General features: G+C 54.7%; 1 protein-coding gene across 1 annotated transcript; it reads right to left on the bottom strand.

The window, feature by feature from the left end:
• Positions 1 to 121: 121 nt before the first annotated feature.
• Positions 122 to 27,880, bottom strand: SLC5A9 (solute carrier family 5 member 9). The gene is made up of 15 exons (XM_040470165.1): positions 27,664 to 27,880; positions 22,583 to 22,803; positions 20,604 to 20,675; positions 17,349 to 17,453; positions 16,836 to 17,000; positions 15,586 to 15,691; positions 14,915 to 14,995; positions 14,394 to 14,599; positions 14,078 to 14,213; positions 13,492 to 13,599; positions 11,200 to 11,350; positions 9,257 to 9,425; positions 7,656 to 7,871; positions 4,261 to 4,420; positions 122 to 481 (listed from the first exon to the last, which is right to left on the bottom strand). The coding sequence occupies exons 2-15, from the start codon at positions 22,721 to 22,723 to the stop codon at positions 273 to 275; spliced, it is 2,025 nt and encodes a 674-aa protein (XP_040326099.1). The 5' UTR covers positions 22,724 to 22,803; positions 27,664 to 27,880; the 3' UTR covers positions 122 to 272.

The following is a 27,880-nucleotide window of genomic DNA, read 5'->3' as shown; positions in this document are numbered from 1 at the left end:
TGGAAACTGTTTTTGAGGTGGGGGTGTATCGCAGTGTAATGGAAAAAGAGCTCGTTCGAGTCCTGCTGTGCCGCCCGGAGCAAACCCAGAGCCCTCTCTGGCCTCCGTTTCCCAACTCGTGGGTTTTGGGGTGGAGGGGGGGGGGGGGGTCTGGTGTCTCCTTCTGGTGGTCGCCGGTTTCCATGGCAAGATGCGAGGGAAGCCTGTCTCTGAGGCCTCAGGCTTGGGCCCCGTTTCCTCTGCGTCCGCTGGAGGTCTGCGGGTCTGCGAAGTCACGCGAAATAGCCCCAGAGGAAGACGTTGACGGCCAGCAGCAGGACGGCATTGACGTTGCAGACGCGTGTCCAGAGCGGTTCCTCGGCGATGCTGGTCAGCTCCCGCTGGCGCGCGGCCGTCTCCGCGGGGCTCAGCGCCCGCTCTGGGGGCCCGGCCAGCCCGCAGAACCAGTCCCACAGCAGCCGGCCCCAGCGCCTGCGCCGGGCTGAGGACCAGGAGCCGGGGGCAGGCCAGGTGGAGGGAAATGACAAGGGGGTGGGGAGAGGGAGAGCTGGTGAGACACGGAAGAAAGAGGGGCGGGTGGCGCTGGGCCCCTCCTGCGAGCCAACAGGCCGGGCGCCCGGCTGGGACTGGGAGAGAGCTCTGGCTACAGCCCGTCTGGCTACAGTACCGCCGTCCAGCAGAGCCTCCCAGTGCCGCAGGGTGGGGTACGGGGTGAGGATAACGGGGTCTATCCCCATTCAGAGCACGAGGACAGGCGGGGCAGGATCTGTCCCAGGAGGGCCGGAGAGATCTTCCCGCGCCAGGGCCGCTCCGGCTGGTCTGCCTGAGGTCCCGTGCAACCCCCCTCCGCGTCTCCCAGCGGCAGGCTCTTTTCCTTTCGGATAGGCCTGCCGCACCGCGCGCTTCTTCTCCGGGTTGTTTTGAGCATCGAATGACAATGGACATTTGGTAGCGTTTTAAAAAGTGACTCGTGCTGGAGCAGCAGGGAGAGGCTCTGGAAACTGTAATGTTCTCACCGCACGTGAGACTGTGCCCATGCAGACCCCAGCACCAGGGCCGGGTTGCTTTGAGGTTAAAGGGTAGCAGAGTTCATTAACAACTACGTTCGAAAAGAAGTAATAAAGTATTTTTAAGGGGTTTCCTTTTTGCATTAGCGGAATGCATATTAAAATAAAATTAATATGAAAACCTTTTCACTGAGGTTGAACAGAACCCACATTACTGTCTTAATGACTTTGGCACTTGGTACTTGGTAAGTTCAATGTGACTACAGAGTGTCAGAGATACGAACACTCCGGATGCCATCTGGTCTGGCTCCCTCCTTGTACGGAGGAGGAGAAGGAGGAGGAGGAGGAGGAGGAGGAGGAGGAGGAGGAGGAGAAAGGCTCAGAGAAAGGAAGGGACTTGCTTAAGGTCATCCAGCGACAAGCTGCACTAAGCAGTGCCAGGCATGTGGCATTTCAATTCTACTAGCTTTTATCATTTTACAAGCCCCTCCAAGTACTCTCTTCTGATTCTCAGGGCCCCCCTTAGGGGCAGATGACACACAGGAAGTCACGTGCCGATTCTGAGGCCCAGAGCGCCTGTTACGAGGTGCTCAGCACATCTAAGTGTGTCCACAAGCTGGCTGTATACACTTCCTTCAGATCCACTCTGCTGTCCTTAACAATTTTTTCATCGTTCTTTTTCTAGGACACAAAATCACACTGCCATTTTGCTGTTTAACCTGAGGACAGCACAGATGAGCCTTCATGCCTGTGGGCCTTTTGTGAGGGGGAGTCCAGAGTTCGCCTTTATTTTATTTTATTTTATTTTATTTAAAAAAATTTTTTTAACGTTTATTGATTGTTGAGACAGAGAGAGACAGAGCATGAACAGGGAGGGTCAGAGAGAGAGAGGGAGACACAGAATCTGAAACAGGCTCCAGGCTCTGAGGTGTCAGCACAGAGCCTGATGCGGGGCTCGAACCCACGGACCTCGAGATCGTGACCTGAGCCGAAGTCGGCCGCTTAACCGACTGAGCCACCTAGGTGCCCCCAGAGTTCGCCTTTAATGGGAAGGAGCGGGAAGCTCCTCCTTAGCCTTTCTGGGGAGCCAGCCCCCAATAGGGAGCAGACATCTCTCTGCTTCTCCAGGGCTGGGCTCTGCCCTGTGGCATGGGGGCCAGCCAGGGGGAGGTGCGACCACCACATGAGTCTGCAGTGCTGGGGGTCAGCCGGGAGGGCACAGGCTATGCCCTTCCTTCCCAGCTTCTTCCTCTTTGTTCTCTCACTACCTGCCTCACCTAAAAGAGCCTGTGCCTCCTCTGTGCCATGCATTTTACAGGGGCCAAGACTTGCTTCTTGCCATGACTGGGGGAGAAACAGTTTTGAGACCCCACCTGGTGCGTGGACCACAAAGCCTGAGAAAGAGGCCGGGGTTACATTTTGCAGAGCAAAACACACTGGAACTAATGGGGCACCTGATCGGACTTTGAGCTTCAGTGGCGCTTTCTGAAGTAAGCCCTTGTGGGTTTTGACCTTGCAAGTTTGTAAAGGATTACATTCTCTGTTACAGATAGCTTTTATCGTGGACCACTGGCTTTTAATGCCCACAGCTTGGGCAAGAAGATGTGAGTTTTAGCTCTTGGTGGGGTCCTGGAACTTATGATGTCATTAGATCCAGGCATGTGGCTGTTTCTCTAGGCAGGGCCTTAAGCAAAGGTGAAGGGCCTCGAGAAAGGTGGGCATTTTCTCAGGTCTTGGGGGAGCACAGGCCCCCCCACCCCCGAGCCTGGGGAAGGCGAGGGACCTGAGCAGCACGGTGCCACCAGCCGTTCAGGTCCAGCAGCTGGCACTTTGATGATCTCACCTAGGCTCTCAGCCTAAGTGAGTTATTGAAAGTTTGGACACCCAGAAGCTTGGGACGAACTCCTAAACCCAAAGGGAGAAGGCCGCTGCTGAAGGCACCCCAACTCCACCCAGGTGCTGGGGTTCCCTCTAACTGAGGCGGGAAGTAAATTTAGAACTTACATTTCATTAAATTATTAATTTCTGAGGGCAATAGAATTTGATTTGGGGCTTTTGCTTGCAAACTAATTTTTCTGACTGTAATTTTTCCTTAGGAATTTTATAATTTAGGAAATCTCTCCAATGTCATTATATCAGAATGTTTTAATGGCGTTATTTAATCACACTCTAGAAAAGCTATAGCTGCATTATGTCTAAAACAGCTACATTATGTCTTATGCCAACTTTCCACTTTAAATTTTTTTTTTCAACGTTTATTTATTTTTGGGACAGAGAGAGACAGAGCATGAACGGGGGAGGGGCAGAGAGAGAGGGAGACACAGAATCGGAAACAGGCTCCAGGCTCTGAGCCGTCAGCCCAGAGCCTGACGCGGGGCTCGAACTCACGGACCACGAGATCGTGACCTGGCTGAAGTCGGACGCTTAACCGACTGCGCCACCCAGGCACCCCGCCAACTTTCCACTTTAGATACCGTGAGGCCTTGGAGTAAACCTAACTCAGGTACTGTTCTAACACCTTTGAGAGCCTCCGGGGGCAAAATTGATATGGCCCGTAGCAGCTCAAGGAGGATGCCCATAGGAATGGTGGTTGGTCTGGAGGGACCTGATGAAGATGGGGGGAACTGTATAGACACACGGCTGCTCTAGTCCCGGGAGGGACAGCCATGCTTCTGTGCGACTAGAGGCAGAATTGCTAAGCTCTATGGGGAATAAATGAATAATATGGGTGGGGCACTGTTACTTTGACGTGCCTGGTGTTTCCTTCCATCTGGAGGGAACTCAGTGTAACACCCTTTGATTTTCTGACCTGAGGCTCATTCTCCGCAGGGGAGGTGAAGGGACGTCCCTGTTGGTAGGTTTGGGAAGCGCGAAGAGGGCATGCTTGGCTCTGTCTCTCCCTCCTCCCTCTCGGCGTTGCAGTGCTCACAGGGGCAGGCGGCTGATGGGCTCCTCTGCCTCATGCTGGCCTTCAGTAGAAGGAAGCACACCTCCCCATGGATATAAAATGAATCTTTCCACCGGTCCTTTATCAGTAACAATAAATGGCAATATTTTGGCTCTCATCTGCCTTCTTGTTTGTCTTCTCAAATAGTTTAATAGCCATGTAGGAAGGGAAGGTAACTGTTTTGGTATCCCTCAGAGACCCCAGTCCCTATGACTCCCAAATGTGGGTCTTTGGGGATCCATGACATGGCATCTGTCTCCATTGCTGCTCTGCGGTGTGTGCCCCCCAGCAGACCCCCCAGCCTACCTCTGTGCTGGTCCTGGTCCTGGCTGGAGTTCTCTGTCTCTCCGCCTCCTGGAGGGCATGCCCCAGATGGCATCTCTGAAGTCCCTGGTGTGCCCTCCGGGGCCTCCTTCTCCAACCCAGAGTGGGGATGGCTCCGTGTCCACCATGTCAGGCGAGCGAGCTGGAGGGAAAGAAAATACCGCTTGAGTCAGTTACTTTTGAGGGGAAGTCTTACTGTGGGAAAAGACAACCCCCTTCAAGGAGGCCGGCAAAGCAGTGAGGAGCTCGAGGAACAGGCACAGGGCCAAGTCAGGAGGCCTTGCTCCAGCCGAATGCTCTGTCTTTGAAAATCTGCACCCCTGAGCACCTGTTCCAGGCTCCATGCTTGGAAACTGGGAGAAAAGAAGCCAGACAGGGAGGCAGGTGCCACGTGGCAAAAGGCTTCCAAGATCAGGCTGTGGAGTTGATACTCGTAAACAGAAACTCGTAGGCAATGGAGAGTCACTGCAGAATTCAGACAAAGGGAAGAGACTCTAAGTTGTGGAATTTAGAAAGATCTCTTGGAGGGGTGCCCGGGGGGCTCAGTTGCTCAAACATCTGACTTCGTCTCAGGTCATGATCTCACAGTTCGTGAGTTCGAGCCCCGCATTGGGCTCTGTGCTGACAGTTCAGAGCCTGGCGCCTGCTCGGGATTCTGTGTCTCCCTGTCTCTCTGCCCCTCCCCCACTCGTGCTCTGTCTCTCAAAAATAAATAAACATAAAAAAAAAAAAGATCTCTCAGAGTGAATCAAAGGGATCCTGCCTGGAGGCTGCTGGAAAAGCAGAGCAAGACGTACAGAGCCTCTGGGATAGATGGAGGGGGCAGTCTTTGGGATGTTGAGGAGGAAGACCCACAGGCCTTGGTGACTGATTGATTGAGCCGGGCGAGGAATCCGCAGACATGGCTCTCGGGTTCCTGCCGTGGGCCATCAGATGGGTGGTGGGCGAGCTGGAGGACTCTGCCTAGAGACTGCCAGCAGAGCCCGCCTCCTCAGGGTGGAGGTGTCCAGGTGAGGAGAAGCACACCTGTGTCCCGTGGACAGCCCTGGTGGCTTGACCTCTCCTCCCTTTCTGGAGGCTCGGCAGAACGCACAGCAAGTCCTCTGGCTGATATCAGTTGGACCCAACCTTGACTGAGCTCTGGACGGCCTGCTTTCCAAACAGCCTTTTTTCGTAGCCAGGCAGCTCTTGGTTCCATATTGGCCCAGGTATCCCCTGCCCCGCCCCAGATTCCTACAAATATGTACAGCGGTGCAGGGTGAGAGGCCGTCTTCTGGGGCCCTTCCTGCCGGCGTCCAGCTACGCCTCTGCGTGGTCGTGAGAGCCTGGGCTGCGTCTTCCCTTGTAAGTACATCTTCATGAATGTTACTTCAGACTTACACCATGTGTCATTGAGCAGTATGTGGGCGGTGTCACTTCATGGCATGGGAGGCAGTTGGATTTGGGGTTTGAACCTTTGGCTAGCGACAGAGAATTGAGTTTTGTCTTCATGTAGAGGGTGGTTGAATCCACGGACACAGATAAGATAACTCAGAGACAGTGTGGGGAGAAGGGTTATAGGCCATATTTGGGTTCCTAAGGAACCCTGACATTTAAGACCACAGAGAAGGCAGAAGAGCAGGGGGTGGAAAGACAATACTGGAGAGGAATATGTCACGGAAGTGAACGGAAGAGAGCCCTTCAGGAGGCAGGGGGTGGTCAGCGGCGTCTGGTTCCCAGAGCTCACTGAGGATGAAGATGAGGATGTGACCAGTACTTTCTGCAACAAGAAGGTTATTGGGGTCGTGGCGAGAGCAGCTGCAGTGGGAAGGTGGGACACCAGACTGGATGAGACGTATACAAGAAGTGGAAAGTAAGGCTGGGGGGGAGACCCCTCTGCACGGTGTCCTGGTGAGGAGCAGGGCGGGGGGGGGGCCGGGGCGGCAGCCGTAATTAGGGAAGGGAGGGGATTTTCAAGTGTGAGACATCTCAGTGTGGGGCTGAGAGAGCAGACAATGGAGAAGAAGTTGAAGATTCAGGCAGTGAAGAGAGACCATTTCTGGAGTGAGCCACCAGAGAAATTGGTCTCTCTTGGCTCCTCGGTAGGAATTAATGGTACCAAGGGTATAAAGTCGTTTTGCAAACTCTAAAGCACCATACAGGTCAGAGGTGTTATTCATAACTTCCACCCAATGTTTCAGGGACTAACTTCTGGCATGGGCTCGGTTATTTTTGGGCTGAATTGTGTCCCTCCTTCAAATTTATATGTTAAAGTCCTAACCCACAGGACTTCAGAATGTGACTATACATGGAGAGAAGGCCTTTAAAGAGGTAATTAAGGTTAAATGAAGACAATAGAGTGGCCCTAATCCAACATGGCTGGTGTCCCTATAAGAAGGGGAGACTAGGGGGCGTGTCTGGGTGGCTCAGTTAACTGTCCCACTCTTGGTTTCAGCTCAGGTCATGATCTTGCAGTTTGTGAGTTCGAGCCCCACGTAGGACTCTGTGCTGATGGTGGGGAGTCTGCTTGGGATTCTCTGTCTCTCCCTCTCTCTCTCTGCCCCACCCCTGCTTGTGCTCTCTCTCTCTTTCTCAAAATGATAAATAAACTTTAAAAACAAAAGAAGGGGAGACGAGGGCACAGACGGGCACAAGGAAAGAGAGGGTGAGGACAGAGAGGAGAAGGCAGGCATCCGCAAGCCAAGGACAAGGGACCTCAGAGCAAACAGCCCTACAGACACCTTGACCTCAGACTTCTCACCTCCAGAACTGTGAGGACATACATTTCTGTTGTTTCACCCCCCAGATTGTGGTTTCGTGTCATGGCAGCCGGAGCCAATACTCTTTTGCTCTAATGAAGAAAGGTTTCAAAAGACACCTTCAAAGTCTGAAGACTGGCAAATCTGTGAGCACAGGAGTGGTGAGGACTCGCTCTGGTGGACTCCCCTCATTTACCTGTGTCTCAACTGGCCAATGAATCCCTACTCTTTCTTCTAGGGCCAGCTCAAAGTGACCTTGTCAGGGAACCCGATGCAGCCCCCAGGGGTGACAGCCCCTCCTGTCCTCGGCCCCTCCCTTTGAGCTTGGTCCTTCTTCACTCTCTTGTGGTAGAGTAACTGCGTGTGCTGGTGCCTGTCCCCGACACTTGCTGGCAGGCCCCATTCATCTTGGTAACCCTAGCACAGAGCCCGGCACACAGTAGGTTCTCATTGAGCAAATTTCCCATTGAATGAATTACTTTTCACATGGGAATTACTAACCCAATGAGCTCCTCCTCCCAAGGACTCTGTGTGGCTGCAGAGGAGACAATCCAATGGAGTAAAACTTGGTGGTAGAATTTCAGACACTGGGGGTAGGGAGAACATTTCGTGGGGCCCCAGGACAAGCACTCCACTTGCCTTCTCCTCAGGGATGGGGGTGGTACAGAGGCTGACAGTGACGATGAAGATGGCAGTGAGCCCACAGAGCAGGAGTGCAAAGTAGAGGTAGTGAAAGTCCTTCAGCACGGCCGGCCTCCGGTCCACCTCCCCGCAGGCTGGGGCTGGGTATGAGAACTCCAGGATCATGCGCAGAAGCCCCACTGCCAGGCCAAACATGAGGCCCCAGAAGGCTCCCTGTGGAGAGAGGGCAGACACGGGCAGGGGTGAGGTCCAGCTGCAAGGCCCTAGGAAGCTAAAAGCCACTGGGTTGTTAGGGTGTTTGCAGGTCCGCCTTAGTGAGCTCCCCATTAATGCTGAGGCTTTGTCTGAACTCAAAGACGGGCAGAGTGGTGCACTGGGAAGGGCACAAGCTCCAGAGTCAGACACACTAGGATTTGGATCCTGGCTCCATTCCAGAGCGATCAAAGCAGTGACTCAACCTATTGGCTTGGAGTTTTTGTGTGTGCAATGACAAGAGAAATTGATACTTTGTATAGATGCTTAGTATTCAACTAGAATGGAATATGCTTTTGTAATAAGCAAAGAAAACCAGGATCCCCCATCCTGATTTTCTGTTATAATAAATTAAAAAATCAGAATAGAGCTCTTCCTGTTTTGCTTTTTAAAAAGAAAAGCCCCAGCACCTCCCCTGTCTTGTTTATAACACCAGTTGACCTAACCTATACCTGTTTCCCATATGTATTTTAAAAAATGAGATGCTGATCCTGATTTCAAGAATTCTGGGATGAGCAAAACACTCAGAATTCAACCAAGCCCTGCTGTGCACCATGGTTATCAGCAGGGAGATTCGACCTCTGGAAACAGTAGACAGATTGCTGGGTACTCCCCCGGGAGAGGGGTTTCTGAGGTCTCCTTTGCAATGACTTTGAGCTCTGTCATGTGGCTCCTGCAGAGGTTGTCCATAACATCCCTTAGCCCCAGCGGAGTTGGGCCCCTCTTTTCTATCTGGGGTGGGGGAGGGGTTCCTGGGACTTCTAGCTCCTCCAGGCTGTCAGCTTTCAGCAGCTTCATGAACGGCGTGCCTGCAGGGTCCTCCCCAGGTCCACACTTTGCTTCATTGCTGTTATATTGCCTACATACAGAACCTTATGGTGTCAGAGAGGAAACAGACTCCAGAGGTCCTCCAGTCTGACTTGGGCTTTCACACACGCCACGCTACGTGTCTGGAACACTCTTCTCTTCCCCATCAATCCTTCGGCCTAGGCTCAGATGTCACTTCTGACCCCCTCCCAGGCATCCCATAAGTTAGGTGCCCCTGATCTCTACTCTCACAGCAGTTATTATATTTCGTTATTATTTCTTATTGAATCACCTTTTCTCCCATCTGGCAGGGATGATTCCCATCCTTGTAAATCATTGCATCTGGGAGCCCCCATAATAGGATCGATGAATGTTTGTTGAGGGAATGAATGAATCAAGACCTGATGGGTGGGGAGATGGAAGCCTGAATGGGGCAGTGGGTATGTCTAATATGTCACAGAGAGACCCTGGATTAAGGACAGATCAGGTCTCCGGCCCCTCTGGTGTACTGGGAGAGACAGGTGTCCCGCTGCACTCACAGGCTCTGTGACCCTCTTGCAGAAGATGGCCAGCAGGAAGAGGGCAGTGATAGGCGGGGCCAGGTAGCTGGTGACAGACTGGATGTAGTCGAAGAGCTGCCCGCTGTTGGAGCTTTGGATGATGGGGATCCAGAGGATGCTGATGACAACCAGGAACACCACAAACAGTCTGCAGGGAGGACACAGGGCACCATGAGGCATGCTCAGGGTGGCTGGGCATGGGGTGGGGGGAAGGTGATGCAAAGGAACCAGGAAAGGGGAAGGGAGGGGATGCATGGGAACAAAATTAGAGAATGCTATGAGACCGGAAATGCCAAGGTTCTGGAAATGCAGACTGTTCAAATCCCAGAATATCAGAATTCCAGAATCCAAGAAACCCAGGAGTTTTGAGTTGGATGTCTTTAAAGTCATAAAGCCCACCTGTTCTTCAGGAAGGAATCCACACCTTTCACAGCACCACCCACCTCAGTAAATGGCCTCTGGTCTTGGCTTGGGATGCCTTTCCTTCTCTTCTGCATTCAAACCCTGTGCAAGAGAACCCTCTTCTCCAGGATGGCTTTAACTTCAGGGACTTTTCCCTTCTTTGGGCTCCTCCAGATCTAACCCCTGCACCCTTACACTGGCATTTAGCTCATAACAGGTACTCCACCTTCGTCTCCTGACTCCCCTTCAAATGATCCTGGCTCAGGCTCAAGTTCCCTAATGCACTTCCTTCGGATTTTTTGTGAAACAGTGAAAAACGTTTCTTGGATGGGCTGGGTGCAATAATGCATGTGGCCAGGAGATGGCGCCCAAACCCCACTGATGGATGAAATAAAGGGCAGTGAAACTGGGCTGTGAGGGAGCTCAACGGATGCTTCTTTGGAAATGTCTCTGCACACCTGTCCTCTCTTCTCCCTTCCCTCGCACATTTTCTCTCTCAGGCCCCACTAGAGCGGCAGCTACCACAGTCTACAGGGCGATCCTTAGATGCTCAGGTGCTGTGCACAGGGCTGGGGGCAGAGTGAGCAGGTGCTAGGGCTCCATTAGGCAGCAGTGGACTGAAGGCATCCTGGTGGAAGGAGCAGTGTGTGCAAAGGCAGGAGATGGAAGAGAGCAAGTTATCGAAACTCAAGTACCGCCTACCAAAAGGGAAGAATAAACATGGTAGTCCAGAAACCTGAGTCACAGAGCCTTAAATTAGGAAGCAAAGATTTCAGACAGTGCCCCTGTGTAAACCCTGTAACCTGTGTAAACACAGTAACCCTGTGTAAATTTCAAGCCTAGGGAGGAAAAGAAAATAAGCCACCAAGTGATACTTTGAAAAGCATAAAATCAAAACCAACAAGAGAAAGTTCAAACTTCAGCTTGGTGTGTAAGGCTCTGCATCCTTTGGAGACAGCCTTCCTAGGGTCATCTCCATGGAGGCAGGCCCCACGCCGCATCATGAGACCGCGAGCAGCCCTCAGGGCAGGGCAGGGCACGATGTCCCTGGGTGCCCAGCGCCAGGTGTGATGCAAGGGGGATGGACGGGGCGGGGCGGGGGAGGGGGGGTCCGATGGAGAAAATTAACAGGCTTTCTGTTATCCTGGAATATGGCCCAGAGCCGATCCTGAAGCTCCTGGGGGCGAGCTACTTGCTAACTTCCGTCCACTCACACAGCTCACCTTTCCCTTCTTAAATGCCTTGTCAGCTTCTCTCTCTGTCACTCACTTGCAAGAGAAAGTTGAACACACAGGGAAGAGATTTTTTTTTCCTCCTTACTCTGGAGGAGGAGCGTCCAGAGCCGGCGGGGGACTAACCTGAGGTCATGTAGGGATCTGACGCTAGAACCAGGTGCTGGGACTCCCCACCCGCAGAATCTCCCCAGGGCAGCCCAGGGCAGCCCAGGGCACGGAGCGGGGCGGGGGGGGGGGGGGGGGGCCTGCAGGGAGGGGGGAACTCCGGAAGGGGGCGCAGCGCACCTGCCCACCACCATCAGCTCCTGCTCTGTGGCCTTCTTCCGGAAGCGCTGCCACACGTCGATGGCAAACAAGGTGCTGCTGCTGTTGAAGATGGAGGTGAGTGAGCTCATGAGGGCGGCCAGGATCACGGCGATCATCAGACCCCGCAGACCTGGGGAGAGGCGAGGTCTCCCGTGAAAGCCAGCTCCTCCGGGAGCCATGGAGGCTGCAGCGTCAGGCGGAGCTGGGAGTCTGGGGGTGGTGCTGGCCCTGCATGAGGTCCCCCTCCATGCAGATAAGGAGTCCAGGAAAACCAGAGGCCGGCTTCTGGATAAGCTCTGCCTTCGCCCCGCTCTGCCCTCTGCCCTGCTCTATGGCCTTGGGCGAGCCATCCCATCCACCCTGCCCAGTGCCAGCTCCCTTATCTGCATCCCTAAGAGCCGTGCGGCTAAGTGGTCCTTCAGGTTCTCTGCAGCTTTGACGTCTCAGTCTGGGCGTCAGAGCCTGGAGACACTTGGTTAGTGGGCCCCTGATGGGGAGGAGGGTGACGGTTAATAATTGAGTGTTTTCAGTTTTTGTTCTTTTTCACCGACACTGAGGTGCCAGGTTAAAGCCCTCGCCTGGGACGGGTGGCCCTGGGAAGCCCTGGATTTGTTTCCTGGTTCTGCAAGTAACCAGGTGTGTGATCTTTGAACTAGTTCCTTCCTTTCTGGGCCTGTTCTGCCCCCTGTGGCAGGAGAGGGTGGATCCCGTTGCTATCTGAGGTCTCTATGACTCAAATTACCAAGATTCTGGAAACATGACTACTCATGTTTCCCTGGGGAGATGACTGTCCCTCAGCCCTGCCTCAGCCCTCTTTCCTCTCAGTCCAAATACTTAACCACCTCCTGGAGGTCTCCCTGAAAGACTCAAAATGTTCCAAACAAACCTAGGCCAGCACCTTCCAGCACCTTCTTCCAGGGCCTGTTGTTTCTTTCTTTGGTTAATAATATCCAATCTCCATACCAGACGCTCAGTTATCCTAGACCCCCCTCTTCCGCTCCCCTCCCACCCTACGTCCCTCAATCAGCCCCTCTGTGGAGGCCCCGTCCCACCAGCCCACTATTTCTTTCATTCATTCCCTTTTTTCTTTTTCTTTTTCTTTTTGTTTTTTATGAGCCGGAGGTGCAGAAGAAGAGAGACAAAGAGAATCCCAAACAGGCTCCATGCTCAGCAAAGAGCCCAATGCGGGTTTTGATCTCACAACCAGGGGATCATGACCTAAGCCAAAACCAAGAGTGGGACACTTAACCGACTGAGCCGCCCGGGTGCCCCAATTCATTTCTTGTTCTACTGAAGGGAAGGGGGAGCCCAACTCAAGGACTTCCCTCTATAAACCTGGCTCTTTTCCTACGTCTCCACTCTCAATGTCATCATAAACCCCGGACCTGGAGGCCTCCTTGGATCCCTCTTTCTCATCCCTCAAACATGACCAGTCATCAAATCCTGCCGCCTCTACCTCACAAATATCTTTTAAAACCCTTTCTGTCCATCTCTGAAACCACCGACCTGGTCCACACCACTATCACCCCTCATCTGGGCCACGGCAAACCCCTTGTTAACTGTCTCTCTGCCTCCCCTTAAGCTGAACCCTCCATGCAGATGGTCCCCCTCACGTGCTCTGGCCTAAAACCCAGCGTAAAGGCTCTGCTCCACGGTGAGGCATGGCCACGGCCTCCTCTCCAAGGCTATCCATTCCTCCCACATGTGCGTCACACAGGTGACTCTACTTCGGTTCAGACTTCAGTTCAGACTTCATGCTCTCTCTCAGCCCAGGGCCTTTGCACACACAGCCCCTCCTCCCCCGAATGACATTTCCCACACCCGTCTGGCTTTGTCTGCCTAAGATGTTCCTCAGGATTCAGCTCCATTTCCTCTCCTCCAGAAAACCTTCTCTGACATTCCCAGGTGGAGCCAGGTGCCTCCTTAGGGCTTCCTCGGTGCCGCTGTGTCCCCACCCTGGTGACATAGTATTGTGCCCTCTGTGAGCCCGGGTGTCCTGGAGATGGCATGAAGCCTCAGAGTAGGGGCCTGCCTTTTATCCCTGTCTCTCCAGGATTAGAGCCAGAACGGGTGCCTTACAGATGTTTGTGAAAAGTGTCTCTCTCTGTGTGTGTGTGTGTGTGTGTATTGGGGAAGGAAGTGTGGAGGTGAAAGCTTTTTTATTCCCTCTTTGCATCCGTGTCCACGTTTAGTGCAATCCCTCCTGGGCACTGGGGATTGGAGGAGGCTGGGGCATGGAGTGAAGGGTGGTGTGGGGGAGACAGGACTCACCAACAGGCATGAGGGCTACGACCAGCTTGGGGTAGGCGATGTTGGAACACCCCACGCGGGCCCCGCAGATGCTTTGGCAGACGTCAGGGTCTACACAGCCCACCTCATCTATAGAAGAGTGATGGCCGTTAGGGGCGAATCAACCTGTGTATGCCTTCTTGGTTCGGCCCAATATTTGCTTTCCAACCCTACAGGGACGTGTTTACTGGCGACGCTGGCAGGAATCAGCATCTGTTGTAGAGGCCAGAGGGTCAAGGGGCAGGTAGATGTCTGGGTACTATGATTTAGCTGTCGCTGGTAAATTCCTTGACCATATACTACCCTGCAAAGCCTGGTAGACGCCTTTGCGTTGTAGGCCTTACATCTTGATAAAGGGCAAACATCCTCGGAAGGCACCAAGAATGCCTTCATTGTTCTTTCCCTTATGAAGGGAAAGTAGGATTTTAAAATGATATTCAGATACAAATTTCTTCTACTGAAATACTCATTGTATGTGTGGCCCACAAAGCCTAACGCACTTCCGATGTGTTCTTAATAGAACTGGCATGTGACCCCTCCCCCCACTGCAACATTGCCCAGCTCTTACCTGGGTACAGGGCCCGGCTGATCATGCCAGGCATGACGATGAAGAACATGGGCAGGATCTTCAGGTAGCCCCCCAGCACCGAGCCTCCCTTAGCGTGGGACAGATTCTTGGCAGACAGAGACCTCTGCACAATGACCTGAAAAGGGAGCAGTGGAGGCGTGCCACTTAGGTCAGGTGGGGCTCAGCTCAGCCATAGGCGAGCCCTGAGGTAGTCCCAGAATGAGTCCCAACACTCTGTGCACCTAGACGCGTGGTTTTCCCACAGGGAGCCACCCCAGTGTGTGATGGTCCGGGCCAAGCTCGTCTGGGGCATCACCTGGTCCGTGCACCAGCACCAGGTGGCCAGCACCGTGAGCCCAAAAATGAGGCCTGGCCAAGGAATGTCCCCGTTCACAGGGTCCCGGAGCATGTGGAAGGCATCAGATCGGGGGAGATGGCAGGTGGTATTGGGGACTGTGGCATTAGGGATGGCCTGTCTGTACCGTTGCTCCAGGCCTGGGTACCAGCCCACCTCTTGAAAGCCTGTGGAGAGAGACCACAGTGAGCAACACAGCTCCGAGACCCCAGTGGACCTGTCACATGCCCCCACCCCACCTCCCAGTCCCACGTGGAGCCCCGGGGCTTGGAACTGGTATGCAACTTGGGAATGAGGGAGGGATGTGGGGTGTATTGAGAAGTTTGCTCTTTGGCAGTCCCACCCTGGAAATGGGGGTAGGGAGGTGGGGAACATGACACTGTGTTCTGGAAAGTTCCAGTCACAGCATGGAGGTGAAAGCCCAAGACAAATCGGAGAGCAATTTTGATGTGATGGTGGGTATATTCAGGTCTCTACCTTACCTAGAAACATGAGGACCAGGGCGCCCCCCACCATGATCACCGTCTGCAGAGCATCTGTGTAGATCACGGCCGTGAGACCCCCTGGGGACCCAAGGAGAGGGCTCATCAGTCAGCACCAACAAGGGGTTCCTCTCTGGCTGCCCGCCCTGTGCTTGGCCACACTGGGGAGACCAGACAAGACATGGAGTCCTCTTAGCAGGTCGATTCTAGCCGCCTGCCTTCCCCCCACAGGCTGGTGCCAGCCACTGGCACTCAAATCTAGCTCTTTCTCTCCCCAGTGGCCCTTGGGTACCTTAGCTGCACCTCCCTCCTTTGTTCTTATTGTTTTTAATACCCCAAGACTATTCCTCTGCTGGGCTGATAGTTCTACCAGGAATACTCCCTCCCTCCCCACCAAACACCGTTTAAATTCCCTATATTTGCAAACTGACTTAGCCACAAGCCAGGAACCCAGGTGCCCAGGCCTATGGGAGGTGCTCTGGAGGAGACAGAGGAAGGCAGGCTGGTGGCTTTGTCTGGAACAGTCCACAGCCACACTACTCCTGGTGACAGTCCCCTAGTCACGCTCCTGCTCACTGTAGCATCCCTAGGTGACCCCCCTCCACCTCTCCCTGTCTCTCTGTCTCTGCTCCAGGCACCTGCACCCCAACACGACCCGCCCTTGGCCTTACCTGCAATGGTGTAGACAGCTGTCACCACCAGAAGCATCACTGTGGAGAGGTATAGGTTCCAGCCCAAGGCTATCTGGATGAACAGGGCTCCAGAGAAGATGTCAGTCTGCAGAGAGCCGGGACCCAGGAGTCCAGGTCACCTGAGGCCCTCGCTGTGGCCACCAGGGTATGATGCCTCCTGCTCAGCCATACCAAGTGCTGTCAGCCCTCATCACATAATGAGGCTGAGCCTAAAGTGCCATGCTGAGGAGAACGGGTTTGGCCTCGGGGATGCTGAGGAGCCGTGGAGATTTTCAGGCAGAGGAGCACCGCATAAAACTTTGAAACCGAGAGCAATGAGGTCTGGTGGCACTAATGGGATAGTCTGTGGGTCGTGATGGCAGGGGGGAAGGAATGAAGAGTAGACAGAGGAGAGGAAGTGGGGAGCAGGGGTTGGAGAAGAAAGAGCAGGCACCCAGAGGCCCTCTTTTCCCGAGCAGAGCAGAGGCCCGCCCAGCTGCCAGGGGGCCCACGCTGACCAGACGGGCAGGAGCCCCAGGACAGATGACCGCACTTCTGGAGGCTCTACATGTTTGGGTTTATTAGAGGACCCGGCTGACCAGACAACATGCTGACTTAGGCTTGTTTTCCAGCATTGGTGGACAAGTGGCTGTACCATTTTTCCCATCTCTCGACCTGGCAACTCGTGGACTCAGTCCCCTTCAGTGCCTGCTTGCTGATCCCACTGCATGGCTGTTTCATGAACCCATCCCAGGGCTACAACAGGACGGAGTGCCAGGACGCCTGGACCGGGTCACAGGACCCAAACTTTAGTTCAGTCCCACAGCTCTATTCTGTGTGGACATGGGCGAACCATCTGCCCTAGGTTTGTTTTCGGAGTGTAGGTCAGAGGAGGAGGAATAAGGATCTTTTGAACAGTGACATGTAGGCAACAAATTCATGGTGCTTAATGGAGGATCAATTAATGGAGAGAGAAATGAATGAATGCACTCTAGGTTAGGAATCATTTAAATAGAGGCACTGTCATTTACTTAACAGGTACTTCTCATTCATCTGTGATCGCTCCACTGCTGAGGGAGAGTGTGCATTGAAGGTATGTGGATTCATGCTTCCTCCCTTCCTCCCTTCTTTCTATCTATCTATCTATTTATCATCCATCCATCCATCCATCCCTACATGCAGCAACAAGCCATGACTCAAGCTCAGCATTTTCAGGGAGACAAGATGGCCACATTGCGGTGGGTACTCACTGAAATCTTGGTGAAGATGTAGAGGATGAGAGACAGGACAGACATGTACACCTGGATCCTCTGGCCCCCGAATCGCTTCTTCAGGTACTGTGGCATTGTGACCACACCAGCAGCAATGTACACGGGGACAAAGATCCAGCCCAGGGCCAGAAGGAGCCAGGTTGCCTGGGAGAGTGGGGAGAACAAGAACAAGAGACATCTACCCGTGTCCTAGATGCACATGGAAGGACAGCCTCCTGTGCACGTCACGCTGTGAGGGAGCACCGAACTGGGAGGCAAGGGACGTGGGACCTGATTGTAGTGCTGTGTGACCTCTGATGAGTCCCTCTGCCTTTTCCAGGTCCTGGTTTCCTCATCTGTGACATGGGTTCTCGATTTACCATACAGCCTCTCCAAGCACCTCCGAGGTTCCTCTCAGCACTAAAGCCAGGGGTGGGGTGGGGTGTGGGGTGTGGCGTGTGGGGCGTTCAGACCCTCGTTATCTCTGAGAAGCCTCCAGACCAGCTTCCTTACATTCCATTCGAAGCCCCCAACAGCAAGGCCTCCGGCAGCTCCTGTCCCAGCCAGGCCGATGAACAAGCCACTGCCCACATTGCTGGACATCAGAGAGGCTCCAATCTGCAAGGCACAAGTGGGGTCAAAGGTCGGGGTCAATTTTAATCCAAATCAATCTACAGCCAGGACCGTGAGCTTCAGGAGCTGTGAATAGAGCAGGGCCTGGGTCAGGAAATCAGAGGGAGGAGAGGAAGGGAGGGAGCAAAGGGGAGAAGGGAGGGAGCTGACGTTTATTGGGTACCTACTGTATGTGGGCACGGTGTGAGGCATTTCATAGGCACTAATGCACTTAATCTTCATAAACATTTCAAAGGATAGGTTTAATCTTTTCAATTTACAGAGGAATGAAATAACGTTAGGAAAAATGAAGCTGCTGGCTCCAGGTCACCCAGTGAGTGAGTGGCCAAGTGGGAAAGAAGGGAAGCCATGGGAAACAGCATCCATGCAGGGAGGACAAGGCCCTGCACTGGGACCACCCATCTAGGGGCCTCCAGAGGCAAGGATGCTGAGGGGAGGAGGGGAGGTCCCCATGAGAGGGACTGAGGGAGGCCCTCTGCCACCCAGTGCCTCCAGCACTAGGCCAGGCAGAGGGAGGAGCTGAGGGGCTGAGCACAGGCTGGGCCAGCCTCGGAGTTGAGATCATTTTTCCCCAGGAGACAGCAATAGACACAATAATATAACTCTGATGCAATAGACACAATCTGATGCAATAGACACAATAAGGACGACATCATAGCAGTTAGTACATACACAGCATTGCCAAGTGCCAGGCACTGGTCTAAATATGTTAACTTGGGGCACCTGGGTGGCTCAGTCGGTTAAGTATCTGACTCTTGGTTTGGGCTCAGGTCATGATCTCAGGGTTCATGAGCTCAAGCCCTGCTCTGGGCTCTGGCTGACCATGTGAAGCCTTCTTGGGATTCTCTCTCCCTCTCTTTGCCCCTCTTCTGCTCTCTCTCTCTCTCTCTCTCAACATCTATATATATACACACACACAAACTAACTCAGCCCTCACCACAGCCCTATGTAGTAGGTCCTATTATTATCCCCATTTTACTGAGGAGGAAACCAAGGCACAGATAAATGACTTGCCCAAGTTCCAGAACTAGTAAACAACAGAACTTTTGAACCCTGGCTGTCTGGCTCCAGTAATTAGTGCATGATTGTTGCTGGGCACCTAATAAGCACTCATTAGTGTTATCTTTTATTATTTGATGGGATCCTTCACTGGACAGGAAAGGGGCAGAGGGAGGGGCTCCGGGGCCTGGGCAGAGGCAGGACGGAGGTGAAGAGCTGTGCTCCAGCCTTGCGCCCTGTGTGACTTTAACAAAATCACTCCCTCTGGCAAGTCTTCAGATTCCTCACCTATAAAATGTGGGGACTCACCTGCTCCCACTCACTGACTGTTCTAGCGGTGCTGGGCGATAGAAAGTGAGAAGGAAGGAAAGGTACTGAGACATTCAGAAAACAGCTGAACAGCACGAGGGCACAAAGATTCTCATGCTGAAGCCACTCCGTGCTGCTGCACACACATGCGCACACACATGCACACGCACTCAGGCTGTCCTGGGGACGCTGGCAGGGCTGGTGGGGAGTGCCTGGCCAGAGCATGGAACACTGGGTCTGCTCCCTTACTGGGAGCAGCGAGATGCCTCGGCCCCACTCAGCCCAGGGCTCCCAGCTCATGACTGGAGGAGTCATCAGTCAACAAGGTTGGCAGGGGGACCAGACGGGCCCGTCAGGGACAAGGATGCTGTTACTCCTTCTGCTCTTGGTTTCCCAGCCACACACTCTGCTCAGGCCACAGAGAGAGGAGTGAGGCACTTCTCAGGACTGGCCTGGTAGGGAAGGGTGCAAAGCAATGGGACCTGCGTAACAGATGCCCAGACACACAGACACATGGGCTCGTGTCACAAACAGGACCAAGCAGAGCAGGTTGTGCGTCCAGGAGCAGGCAGAAGCCCTGCCCCACTGAGGCTCGTGGGAGGCAGGGCTCATCTCTACACCCTGCTCGTCTGGAGGACACCCTCCTCCTGCTCGGAGGCCTCGGGTTTCCTCACACTTACAGTGAGACACAGTTTCACACGGAGCAGGGAGATGTCCTCTCTGCAGGACTGGACGGGCACCCGGCCGCCCCTAGCCACTCTCCTGGATGGACCAGAGAGGCCCTCTGTCCTGCTTCTTGTCCCTCTTACAGACTCATCTCCAGGGCTGTGATGGGGGTGGGGTAGGGTGAGTACCAACTGAACAGAGTGCCCTTCCGTCTGTTGAGGTGATGGCTGGCAGGGACCAGTCACTGTCCCTGTGAGCTTCCAGCCCCTCGCCCCTCACACTCCTGGGGGTTCGTGCTAGAGGCATGAGAACTCCTTGCCCCTGCCTCCTCCTGTCCCAGATACTCGAACCTTCCAGAGAGCTCTGTCAATGTCCAGGGCCCCCTCTACTCTTCAATGAGTCTGTCACCAGTGCAGGCAAGAAGAGTGGTGAGAACCAAGACAGGCTGTAGGGACGGCTGGTGGCGTGTGAGAGCATGCACTGGTGTGCCATGCGTGTGAGCTGTGCGTGCCCAGGTGTGCACACAGCCTCAGCTACCAGGGGGGGCTGACAACTCCACCCTGCCTTTTCCAGGCAGGGCTCACCTCCCTCCATCGTGTTGCAAGAATAGGAAGTTAGTTTTGAGGAGCGAGAGAAACAAGTGAGGTGGCCTGAGGGGGGAGATGGGCTCACAAAGGTGTCGGGACCGATTCCCTGAGGATGCTGGGGATTGGACCTCTGTGACCCCCCCTCACTTCACTCCTCTACAGTACTAAGCAGATGTGTCTGCTTCCCATGAAAGTCTTTGCTAATCCCACCTCCCCTGAGGCCAGAGGCTTCCTGCACGTGCTCACAGCCCCTCTGTGTCCCCCAGCTCAGCATTCATCCTGTTTTCTGTGAGTCTGTCTGCCCAGCTAATCTGAGCTTCTCCAGGATGGGAACATTCTAGATTATTTCTGTAGGTGCAGTGTCCAGCCTAGGGTATGCACTTAAGAGGCGCTTATCCGGGGGGGGGGGGCGCATTAATTAGCAAGGTCTCTCGGGTTATAGGGTGACTTTGGGCCACAGAGAAGGAGCCCAGAGCCAGGAAACTTATCTGGAGGGCTGCTGCCTTGGTCCAGACAAGAGAAGACAAGACGAGGATCCAATGGTGGGAGGAGACAGGGGGGAAGATCAACTCACTGGCCACCAGGTCATGGACCTCCCCGCCAGGAAATAGCCGCCGATGGTCCCTCGGCTTGCGCGAATGGACGACTAGAAAGGAAGGGGAGAGAGATGAAGGTTTCCTGAGCTCCTCCACCTCTGCCCCACCTCAGCTCCCCATTCCTGGGTGCAGGCACTGGGGTGACAGAGCAGGAGAACTGAGACATGCAGTTTCACAGGTTTTATTCTACGTGCCGATGAGAGGGTCACAGCCTCTCTCTGGGCCTCACCGTTCATCCCCTGGGCTGGTGCAGAGAGCAAAAGGGCTGACAGAAATTAAAGCCTTCATGAACGGCACGGTGCCTGGCAAGTGTGCAAGATTATGGCTATTGTCCCCTGAGCCCTCCCTCTGTCCACACTTGTGTCAGGAAGCGATTTGTATCTGATTGAGAGGCTTGCATGGAGGCACCCTCTCCCTCTTTTCTGCAGGACTCCCACACACTGGGGACGGGGGTACAGAGAGCCCAGGAGCCCCCGGCAGAGGTAGGGCTCTGTTTGGGGGGCTTCTCTCGCCCTGTCCTGAAGTCAGACCATGCTGGGTAAGCCTGTGCGGGACCCACACAGACCCCTGCGCTGAACTGGTGGGTGGTGGTTTGCAGCCTTTTGGGGGGGCGGGGACTGCTCTGAACAACAAAAGGAGAGTGGACACGAAGGAACTTCCTCTGGGGACTAGGGGCTGGCAGCAGGGCAGTGGGCAGGGAAGCGGAAACTGGAAGACTTTATTAAGACGCCAAACTCAACAGGCCTCTGATTAGGTCTAGAGGTGGGAGAAATACCTGAAGGAGAGGAAGGAAAAAGAGAAATGTGAAAGGAGCCTCTTTGCCCCCAAGGAAAAGTATGTAGTCACTGGGGAGTGATGGGGAGGAGAGGGGCTGGTGCTTGTTAAGCCTTTGCTGGAACTTTCCTTGTCACCTCTGGTCTTTGGGCAGGGCAGGATGAGCAGATGGAATCATCTGACAAGTAAGGAAACTGAGGGCTGAAGACAGGGAAAGGCTCGTCCCAAGTCACTGAGGACTGGTTCTTTTCCTCCCAGGAGCCGACGATCAGCTGCTTGCCCATTTCTCCTTCACACCAGCTTGGGAGGCAGGGGCTGTTCACCCTGCTTTGCAGATAAGGAAACTGAGGCCCAGAGAATGTTCCCGAGCTTGCCACAGTACCAGTTGGGACTGGAACCATTGTCCCCTGCCTCCAGAATGTGGCCGTGGCCATGATAATAGCCACGTGTATTGTTGCCAGCCGAGTGCCAGCCTCTGCCTGATGCTTAAATGTGTCCTTTTGCTCAATGGTCATGACCACTCTACAGCATAGGCTTTATTATTCTCACTGCCTGGATGAGAAGACTGAGGCTCACAGATTGTTCTCATGTGCCCAGGGCCCTGTGGCCCTAACAGTCAGAGTTGGGATCTGAACTCAGGGCTCCCTGACCTCTCAGAGCCTGGCCCCTTTTCCCGGCACCGAGGCTCAGGTGAACAATGGAGAACAGAAGGACCTTTGGACTCACCTGGCTCCCTTCCCATGAGCATTTGAACCCCAGCTCCGTTAGAAAGCCCTACTCCTTGCCAAGACACCCAGTAGTGGAGGGTGGATAGGCCGCGAGTAGAACGTCCCCAGAGCTGGCGATGGTGGCATGGGGAGGAGGGCAGGAGTGGGGCTCGGGCTGCCAGGTATGGGTGAGGCCAAAGGCAGCAGATGCATAGAGACCGGGAGCTGGGAGATGGGGGTCCCAGCCTGGACTGCCTCAGCTTGCTGTGTGCCCTCAGGCAAGTCACATTCCTCTCTGGGCCTCAGTCTGCCCATCTATAAAGAAGGGGCTGGAGAGAATGACTCCTAAAGACCTCTCCATCTCAGCCTGTGCTTTCCTGATCCCCTTCCCCCTGCCCACCTTGCCCCCAGCTCCACGACCAGCCAGAGGTGAGAACCTGTGCCTGCCTCCCCCGCCAGGCCCCAAACCTACTCACCCAGATCCCCACGCCAATGACAAAGACAAAGTAGACGACCAGGACCCCTATGTCATAGGCATGCAGGCTGACTCCGGAGCCCAGCGCTGAGCGTGGAGCTGTCACTGTCCTGACCCCACTTCCTGAAGTTCCAGGCCCCATCGCTGCCAGCACCGCGCTCCTCTGTTAGAGTCGCTCACCACTCCGCTGGACTTTGAGGCGCTCCTGGCTTCGTTCCTTTCCTGTAATGATTAAACAGCCCCAAGGGCCATTAGCTGCTGAGAAAGCTCTGAGCCCCACTGGCATGGAAAGTCCTGGTCCCCTTTTCTCCAAGCTGCCACCCCATCCTCTGCAGGACTCTCTCGCTTTCCCTGCCCCCAGTACACACACACACACACACACACACACACGTGCACACACTCATGCACACCGTGTATACTCCCACCCCTGAGAGGAGCAGGAGGAGGAAAGGAGAGTTGTAGAATTCAGCAGCTGGGAGGGACTTCAGAAGTTGAGATATTTCAGCTCTGGCTTATGTGGAGGGGAAACTGAGGCCCAGGGAGGGAAGGGTCATACGGGCAAGAAAGGTGGAGCTGGGCCTGGAGTCCAGGTTTCCTAGGAGTGAGTTCAATGCAATTTTCCTTGCTCCGGGTGGGAGGGGGACAAGGGAGGAGAAGGAGAAGGGGTCTGCTGCTACCTGGGCAAAGCCTCCATCGTCAAGTGCTCCCACCTCCAATCCCCGACCCCCGGGTGTCATTTTGCCTTTTTTTTGTTTGTTTGTTTTACAGTATAGGAAACTGAGTCCCGAGAAGGGACATGTTTATTCCAAGCCACAAAGTGGGGCAGGAATTCACACTCCTGCCCTGTGCTTTGACAGATGAGTGATCCTGGGAAGGACACGGAGCACGCCGGATCCAGGGAAGACCAGCTGCCCCAGGGCCCAGGCAGACTGCTAGTCCCAGCAGCCCAGCCCACTGAGCTGCAGAGTGACTCTGGACCTGGGGTCCCGTCAGCGTGGCCTATACCCTGCCCACCTCGCAGGGCCAGTGAGTGCCGGTCCTCCTATCCTCCCCTCCGGAAGTTACCCTTAGGGTTCCACTGCCTACACGCCCTGTCCCCCAGCCCCATCCTCACAGACGCCCAATGCCAAGCCTTCACCCTGCACATTTCACCTAACCTAAACCAGGAGGCTGGGCCCATAGCAGCCATCCCTCTGATGCATCTGAGACCCATCTGTTAGCCAGCCAGACATCTTAGCAGCCCAGAGCCAAGAGAGTGCCGGGAAGGAAGTGAGAGAGGTTTTGAAACCTTCAGAATAGATGCTGTGAAGCTTATACATGAAGGCCACCCGCTGACGCATTGGTGAGCCCCAGATCCCCCACTCAGGGCCTGTCTTGTTTTGCTTCGCCTAGAGTGTTATTTTGTGCTGCAGCTCACAGCAAATTAAAAACAACAACTTAACAGTGGGAGAGAGACTGCCAGAGGCGTGCAGGGTGTTGCAGGGCCATGGGGGGCAGAGGGGGACGGCCACTGATGGGCACACAGCACATGGGCGTCCAGATAACCAGGGAAAGTGGAAAGGATGATGTAAGAGTGGCCAAATTAGAGCGAACAACCTAGGAATCAGGCTCCATCAATTCTCAGCCGAGGCCATTCCTGAACGGCAGCTGAGGATTCATATGCAAAGCAATGACCCAGAGTCACTGAGGAAAGATCGCACCGTGCCCATTATGGATTTTCTACTTAGCATGGATTATGAAATCCAGACAGGAAGAGTTTCATCCAAAATGGTTTGACATTTGAGGCAGGTGCTGGCAGGCCAGGAGGAGGCCCCACTTATGCAGGAAATCCTCTCGGAGAACCCCCGAGACAGAGGATGTGGTGGTGTTGTGGTTCTTACAGTAAGTGCGCACCTGTTCCGCACCTGGCTCTGGGGGCCCCCGGGAGGCCACCAGCGTGCTGCCAGGCTGGCCGGAAAACAGCCGGGCACACGGGACAGGCGCCTTCAGCACAAGGCACGTCAAGATTCACCCCCCTCCCTCTGAGCTGCAGAGTGCCGGGAAGGAACGACCGAGTCCAGTTGGGGAGGCGGGGCGGGCTCTCCGGGGAAGCGCAGCAGAAGCGTAGCAGGCCGAGAGGGTGGAGAGAAACCAAACAAGCTGGCCTGGCAGCCAACCCTGGCAGGGTGGGAGCTGCAGGGACAGTGTTTACATGAAGATACAAGTGTTGAATAACAGCGTCGGACAGTGCAGTTTCTGAGGAGTATCTGAACCAAGGCTGCGTTTTCAGAGTTACAGCAGCGGCAGGGACTGTGTGGCCGAGTTTCAGTTGGGGGGCGACAGAAGAACTACATCCCCCTGGACCAGCTGTTTGGGTCAGTTGCTTCACAAGGTTGCTTTTAGGGTCTGGCTCCCTGCGTTCTCTTTATTCCGTGTGTGTGTGTGTGTGTGTGTGTGTGTGTGTAGTTTGCAGTAGGTAGACCAGGAACCTCACTCCTGGCATTCACAGCCTGCGTCTCCCTTAGGCTTTAGGCTGTGCCGTCGCTGAAGACTCTGGAAACCAGGGTTCTGCTTCGAGTCCTGGGGCCAGCTACTTCTCTAGCCTTATGGCCTTGTCTTCGGAGGTCACCACCCAAAGTGTCAGTTCCCTTGGACAGCTCAACTGTCCCCTCCCTATCCTTGCCATGCTATGTTTGCGCGGCCCCTCGCCAACCTCCTGCCACTCCGCTCATGTCCAGCCATGCACAGGGCCCATGCCCGTGGCCTCTCTACCCTCAAGCTCCTCACTGGCAGACCGTCCACAACTGTCACGGTGTCCAGGTTGTCCCACAGGCAGCCTGCTCACGTGCAGGCTCTTCCTCCCCTCGTGCCCTCAGAGTTTGGGTCGGAATCCTTGCTGCTGCACGTAACCGGATGTGCTTCCTGGAAGGGCCACGCTGCCCCTCGTCCCCAGGTCTCCTATGTGCCGGGTGCTCCCCCACCATCCTTTCCCTGAAGACTTCGCTGACTCCCTAGCCTGGGGAGTGTCCCCAAACCCAACCTGTCCCCCCCATTCATCTCACTGATGTGGGCTTACTAGATGTGAGCCCCTCAAGGGATCTGGGTACCTCATTCCCATTCATGTCCCTAATGAGCGACTGGCACCAAGTCCGTGCTTAAAGAGCGGAGAATGGTTTTCATAGACTGTGTTGGGATGAGAGGCACAGTGGGCAGTGAGCGGAAGCAGACAGGTTCTCCAGGCAGAGGGAGGCAGGAACATGGCAGGGGAGTATAAGCAGGTGTGGGGTGTTCGGGGAATGGCTTGTTGTGGCTGGGCTGCAGCCTAGGGTCTGGAGGGAGAATGTGGGCAAGGGGCATGAGAAGAAAGGGAGTGGTGAGACTGGCATTCTAGAAAATCCCTCTGGGGGCCAGCGTGGGGGCTAGATGAGGATGAGGAAGCTGGCACAAGAGATAAGGTGGAGACTGGCATCTAGTTAGAAGGATGGAGAGGAAAGGGTCCTGGCTGCGTTCTTACCCAACTGGGAAGCATGTGGACCTTTGTGGCTTTCTCTCCCGTGGGGTCCCTGCCCCGACCATGGTGCCAGGGTTCAGGACCCTCCATGCTGGGTGGCCCTTCCCTTCAACTCCCAGTGCCTATAAACCCTCATCCCCGCCACTAAGCCACGAATGGGAAACAGCCTTCAGATTGTTCCATTCCCAAAAGGACCAACATTGTAGCCAGGGTAGGCAGGGTGGGAAGCCTTTGGCTAAGGGAATGACAGATGGCGAGATCTTGAGCACGAGCCATGAAATGCTGATGGTACAAAGTGGGCTGGGACCCCCAAATCCACCGTGGAACCATGAGTTTTCCATGTAGAAGGGAACCTCCTCTCCCTCTACTGTCTGGGTATCCCAATCTCCTCCAGCACCCCAGGAAGCCCCCGGAAGAACCCTGGGCAGGCTCACTGGTACCTCTGGCTGGCCTCGCCCTGGCTGCTTGCAGGTTCTTCCTGAAAAACCACTCTTGGCCAACCTTCCTGCTGAGAACTTCCTCTTCTGAGAACAATACGGGGTAAGGACTAAATTTGCCAGTATGTGCCAGAAATATTGGGTAGGTCACAGCCCAAATATGAGTGCCACTATTATAGTAACTGTAGGAGTTGGCCTCATTATTCCTATTTTGCAGCTCATTGGGGATGTGACATAATTATGGCTTATTTGGGTTTTGAATTCAGGCTTGACTCACTCCAAACACTGCTACACACTGTCCTTTTTCTCCTAATCCTATGTCTACGGGGGCAGACACGGAAGATGTATCCCGTCGGATGGAGGGGTAGAAGTCAGTTCCGTGTGGCTTCCTCTAATGGGAGCTCTGAGCAGGGCCCAAAGACGGCTGGACTGGGGACGGGAACCCACTGGGGTCCAGATCTGGTTCCAGAGACTTCAGCCCCTTGCCTGCACCCCAGCCCTCAGCCACCCTTCCTTCCCTAGCCACCTCTGCCCTGTCCCCACCACCGCTCTAGCTCTCAGCTCAAATGGCTCATGACCCCCCCCCCCGTCCCCTGCCATGTGCCTGTGATCTGATCATTTCAAACCCAAATGCAATTCCATCTGATTGACCCCAGCCACTCCGTGAGCACACTCCGTGCAAGGCCCTTTGTCAGGGCTGTCTCACTGCACAGCTCCAGGGACACCTCTCCCCCAGGATGCAGCATCAGTGGTTCCCCCGGCCTTACAGAAGGCTGTGCTCTCTGCAGTGGGGAGACAGTGGTAAGCAAGGCCAGGTCCCGGAGGAGGAGCTCCGTGGAGGAGCCAACCACATGGCCTGCAGAGGCCAGGAGAGGCACTGGCTCCTTCCTGGCATCGCCCCTCCCCCAGCCTCCAAGGGGCCGAGGCTTCTGGAGTGCTCCCAGGTCAGGGTCACTCAGTGGGAAAGGGTGGAGGCCTCGGGTGGCCAGGCTGGATGCTTAATTCCAAGAGGAAAAGATTATTACACAGGAAGAGCAGACCGAGAAAGGTGGTGACAGAGCCCCAGGGAAAGAGAAAAGACAGGAAAGAAAAAGAAAAGGTTTACAGGCTCCAGTCACCACACATGTAGTCCTGTCAGACGGGGCCGACCCCTACCTGTGCCACCGGCCTCACAGAATCTGCTGGGGCCACTCCCAGCCTCACACTCCCGGGTCTGCTGTCCTCTGGCCTGGCCTCTGACAGCTCCAGTCCAGGTGGTGGATGAGACCTGGCCCCTCCCCCAGGGAGGGGGCGGAGGGAAGGCCCCAAATCTCTCTCCAGCCGCTGGGCCGGGTTCCGAGGGACCTCCCCTGTCCTTGCTGCTTGATGTTGT

Source organism: Herpailurus yagouaroundi, unplaced genomic scaffold (assembly GCF_014898765.1).
Source record: "Herpailurus yagouaroundi ecotype Mexico unplaced genomic scaffold, PumYag 77, whole genome shotgun sequence".
NCBI lineage: Eukaryota > Metazoa > Chordata > Mammalia > Carnivora > Felidae > Herpailurus > Herpailurus yagouaroundi.
Note: the sequence above shows the minus strand (reverse complement) of the source record. Positions and strands in the feature narration are given on the sequence as shown.

Bases quoted from the DNA above. Each gene is read 5' to 3' on its own strand.
- SLC5A9 (XM_040470165.1), bottom strand. From the start codon at position 22,723: ATGGGGCCTGGAACTTCAGGAAGTGGGGTCAGGACAGTGACAGCTCCA. The intron at 17,454-20,603 runs GTGAGTTGATCT...TGTGCCTTGCAG, and splicing joins GGTCCATGACCTGGTGGCCA to ATTGGAGCCTCTCTGATGTC. The intron at 9,426-11,199 runs GTGCGCTGCGCC...TCCTCCCTGCAG, and splicing joins GAGCTGATGGTGGTGGGCAG to ACTGTTTGTGGTGTTCCTGG.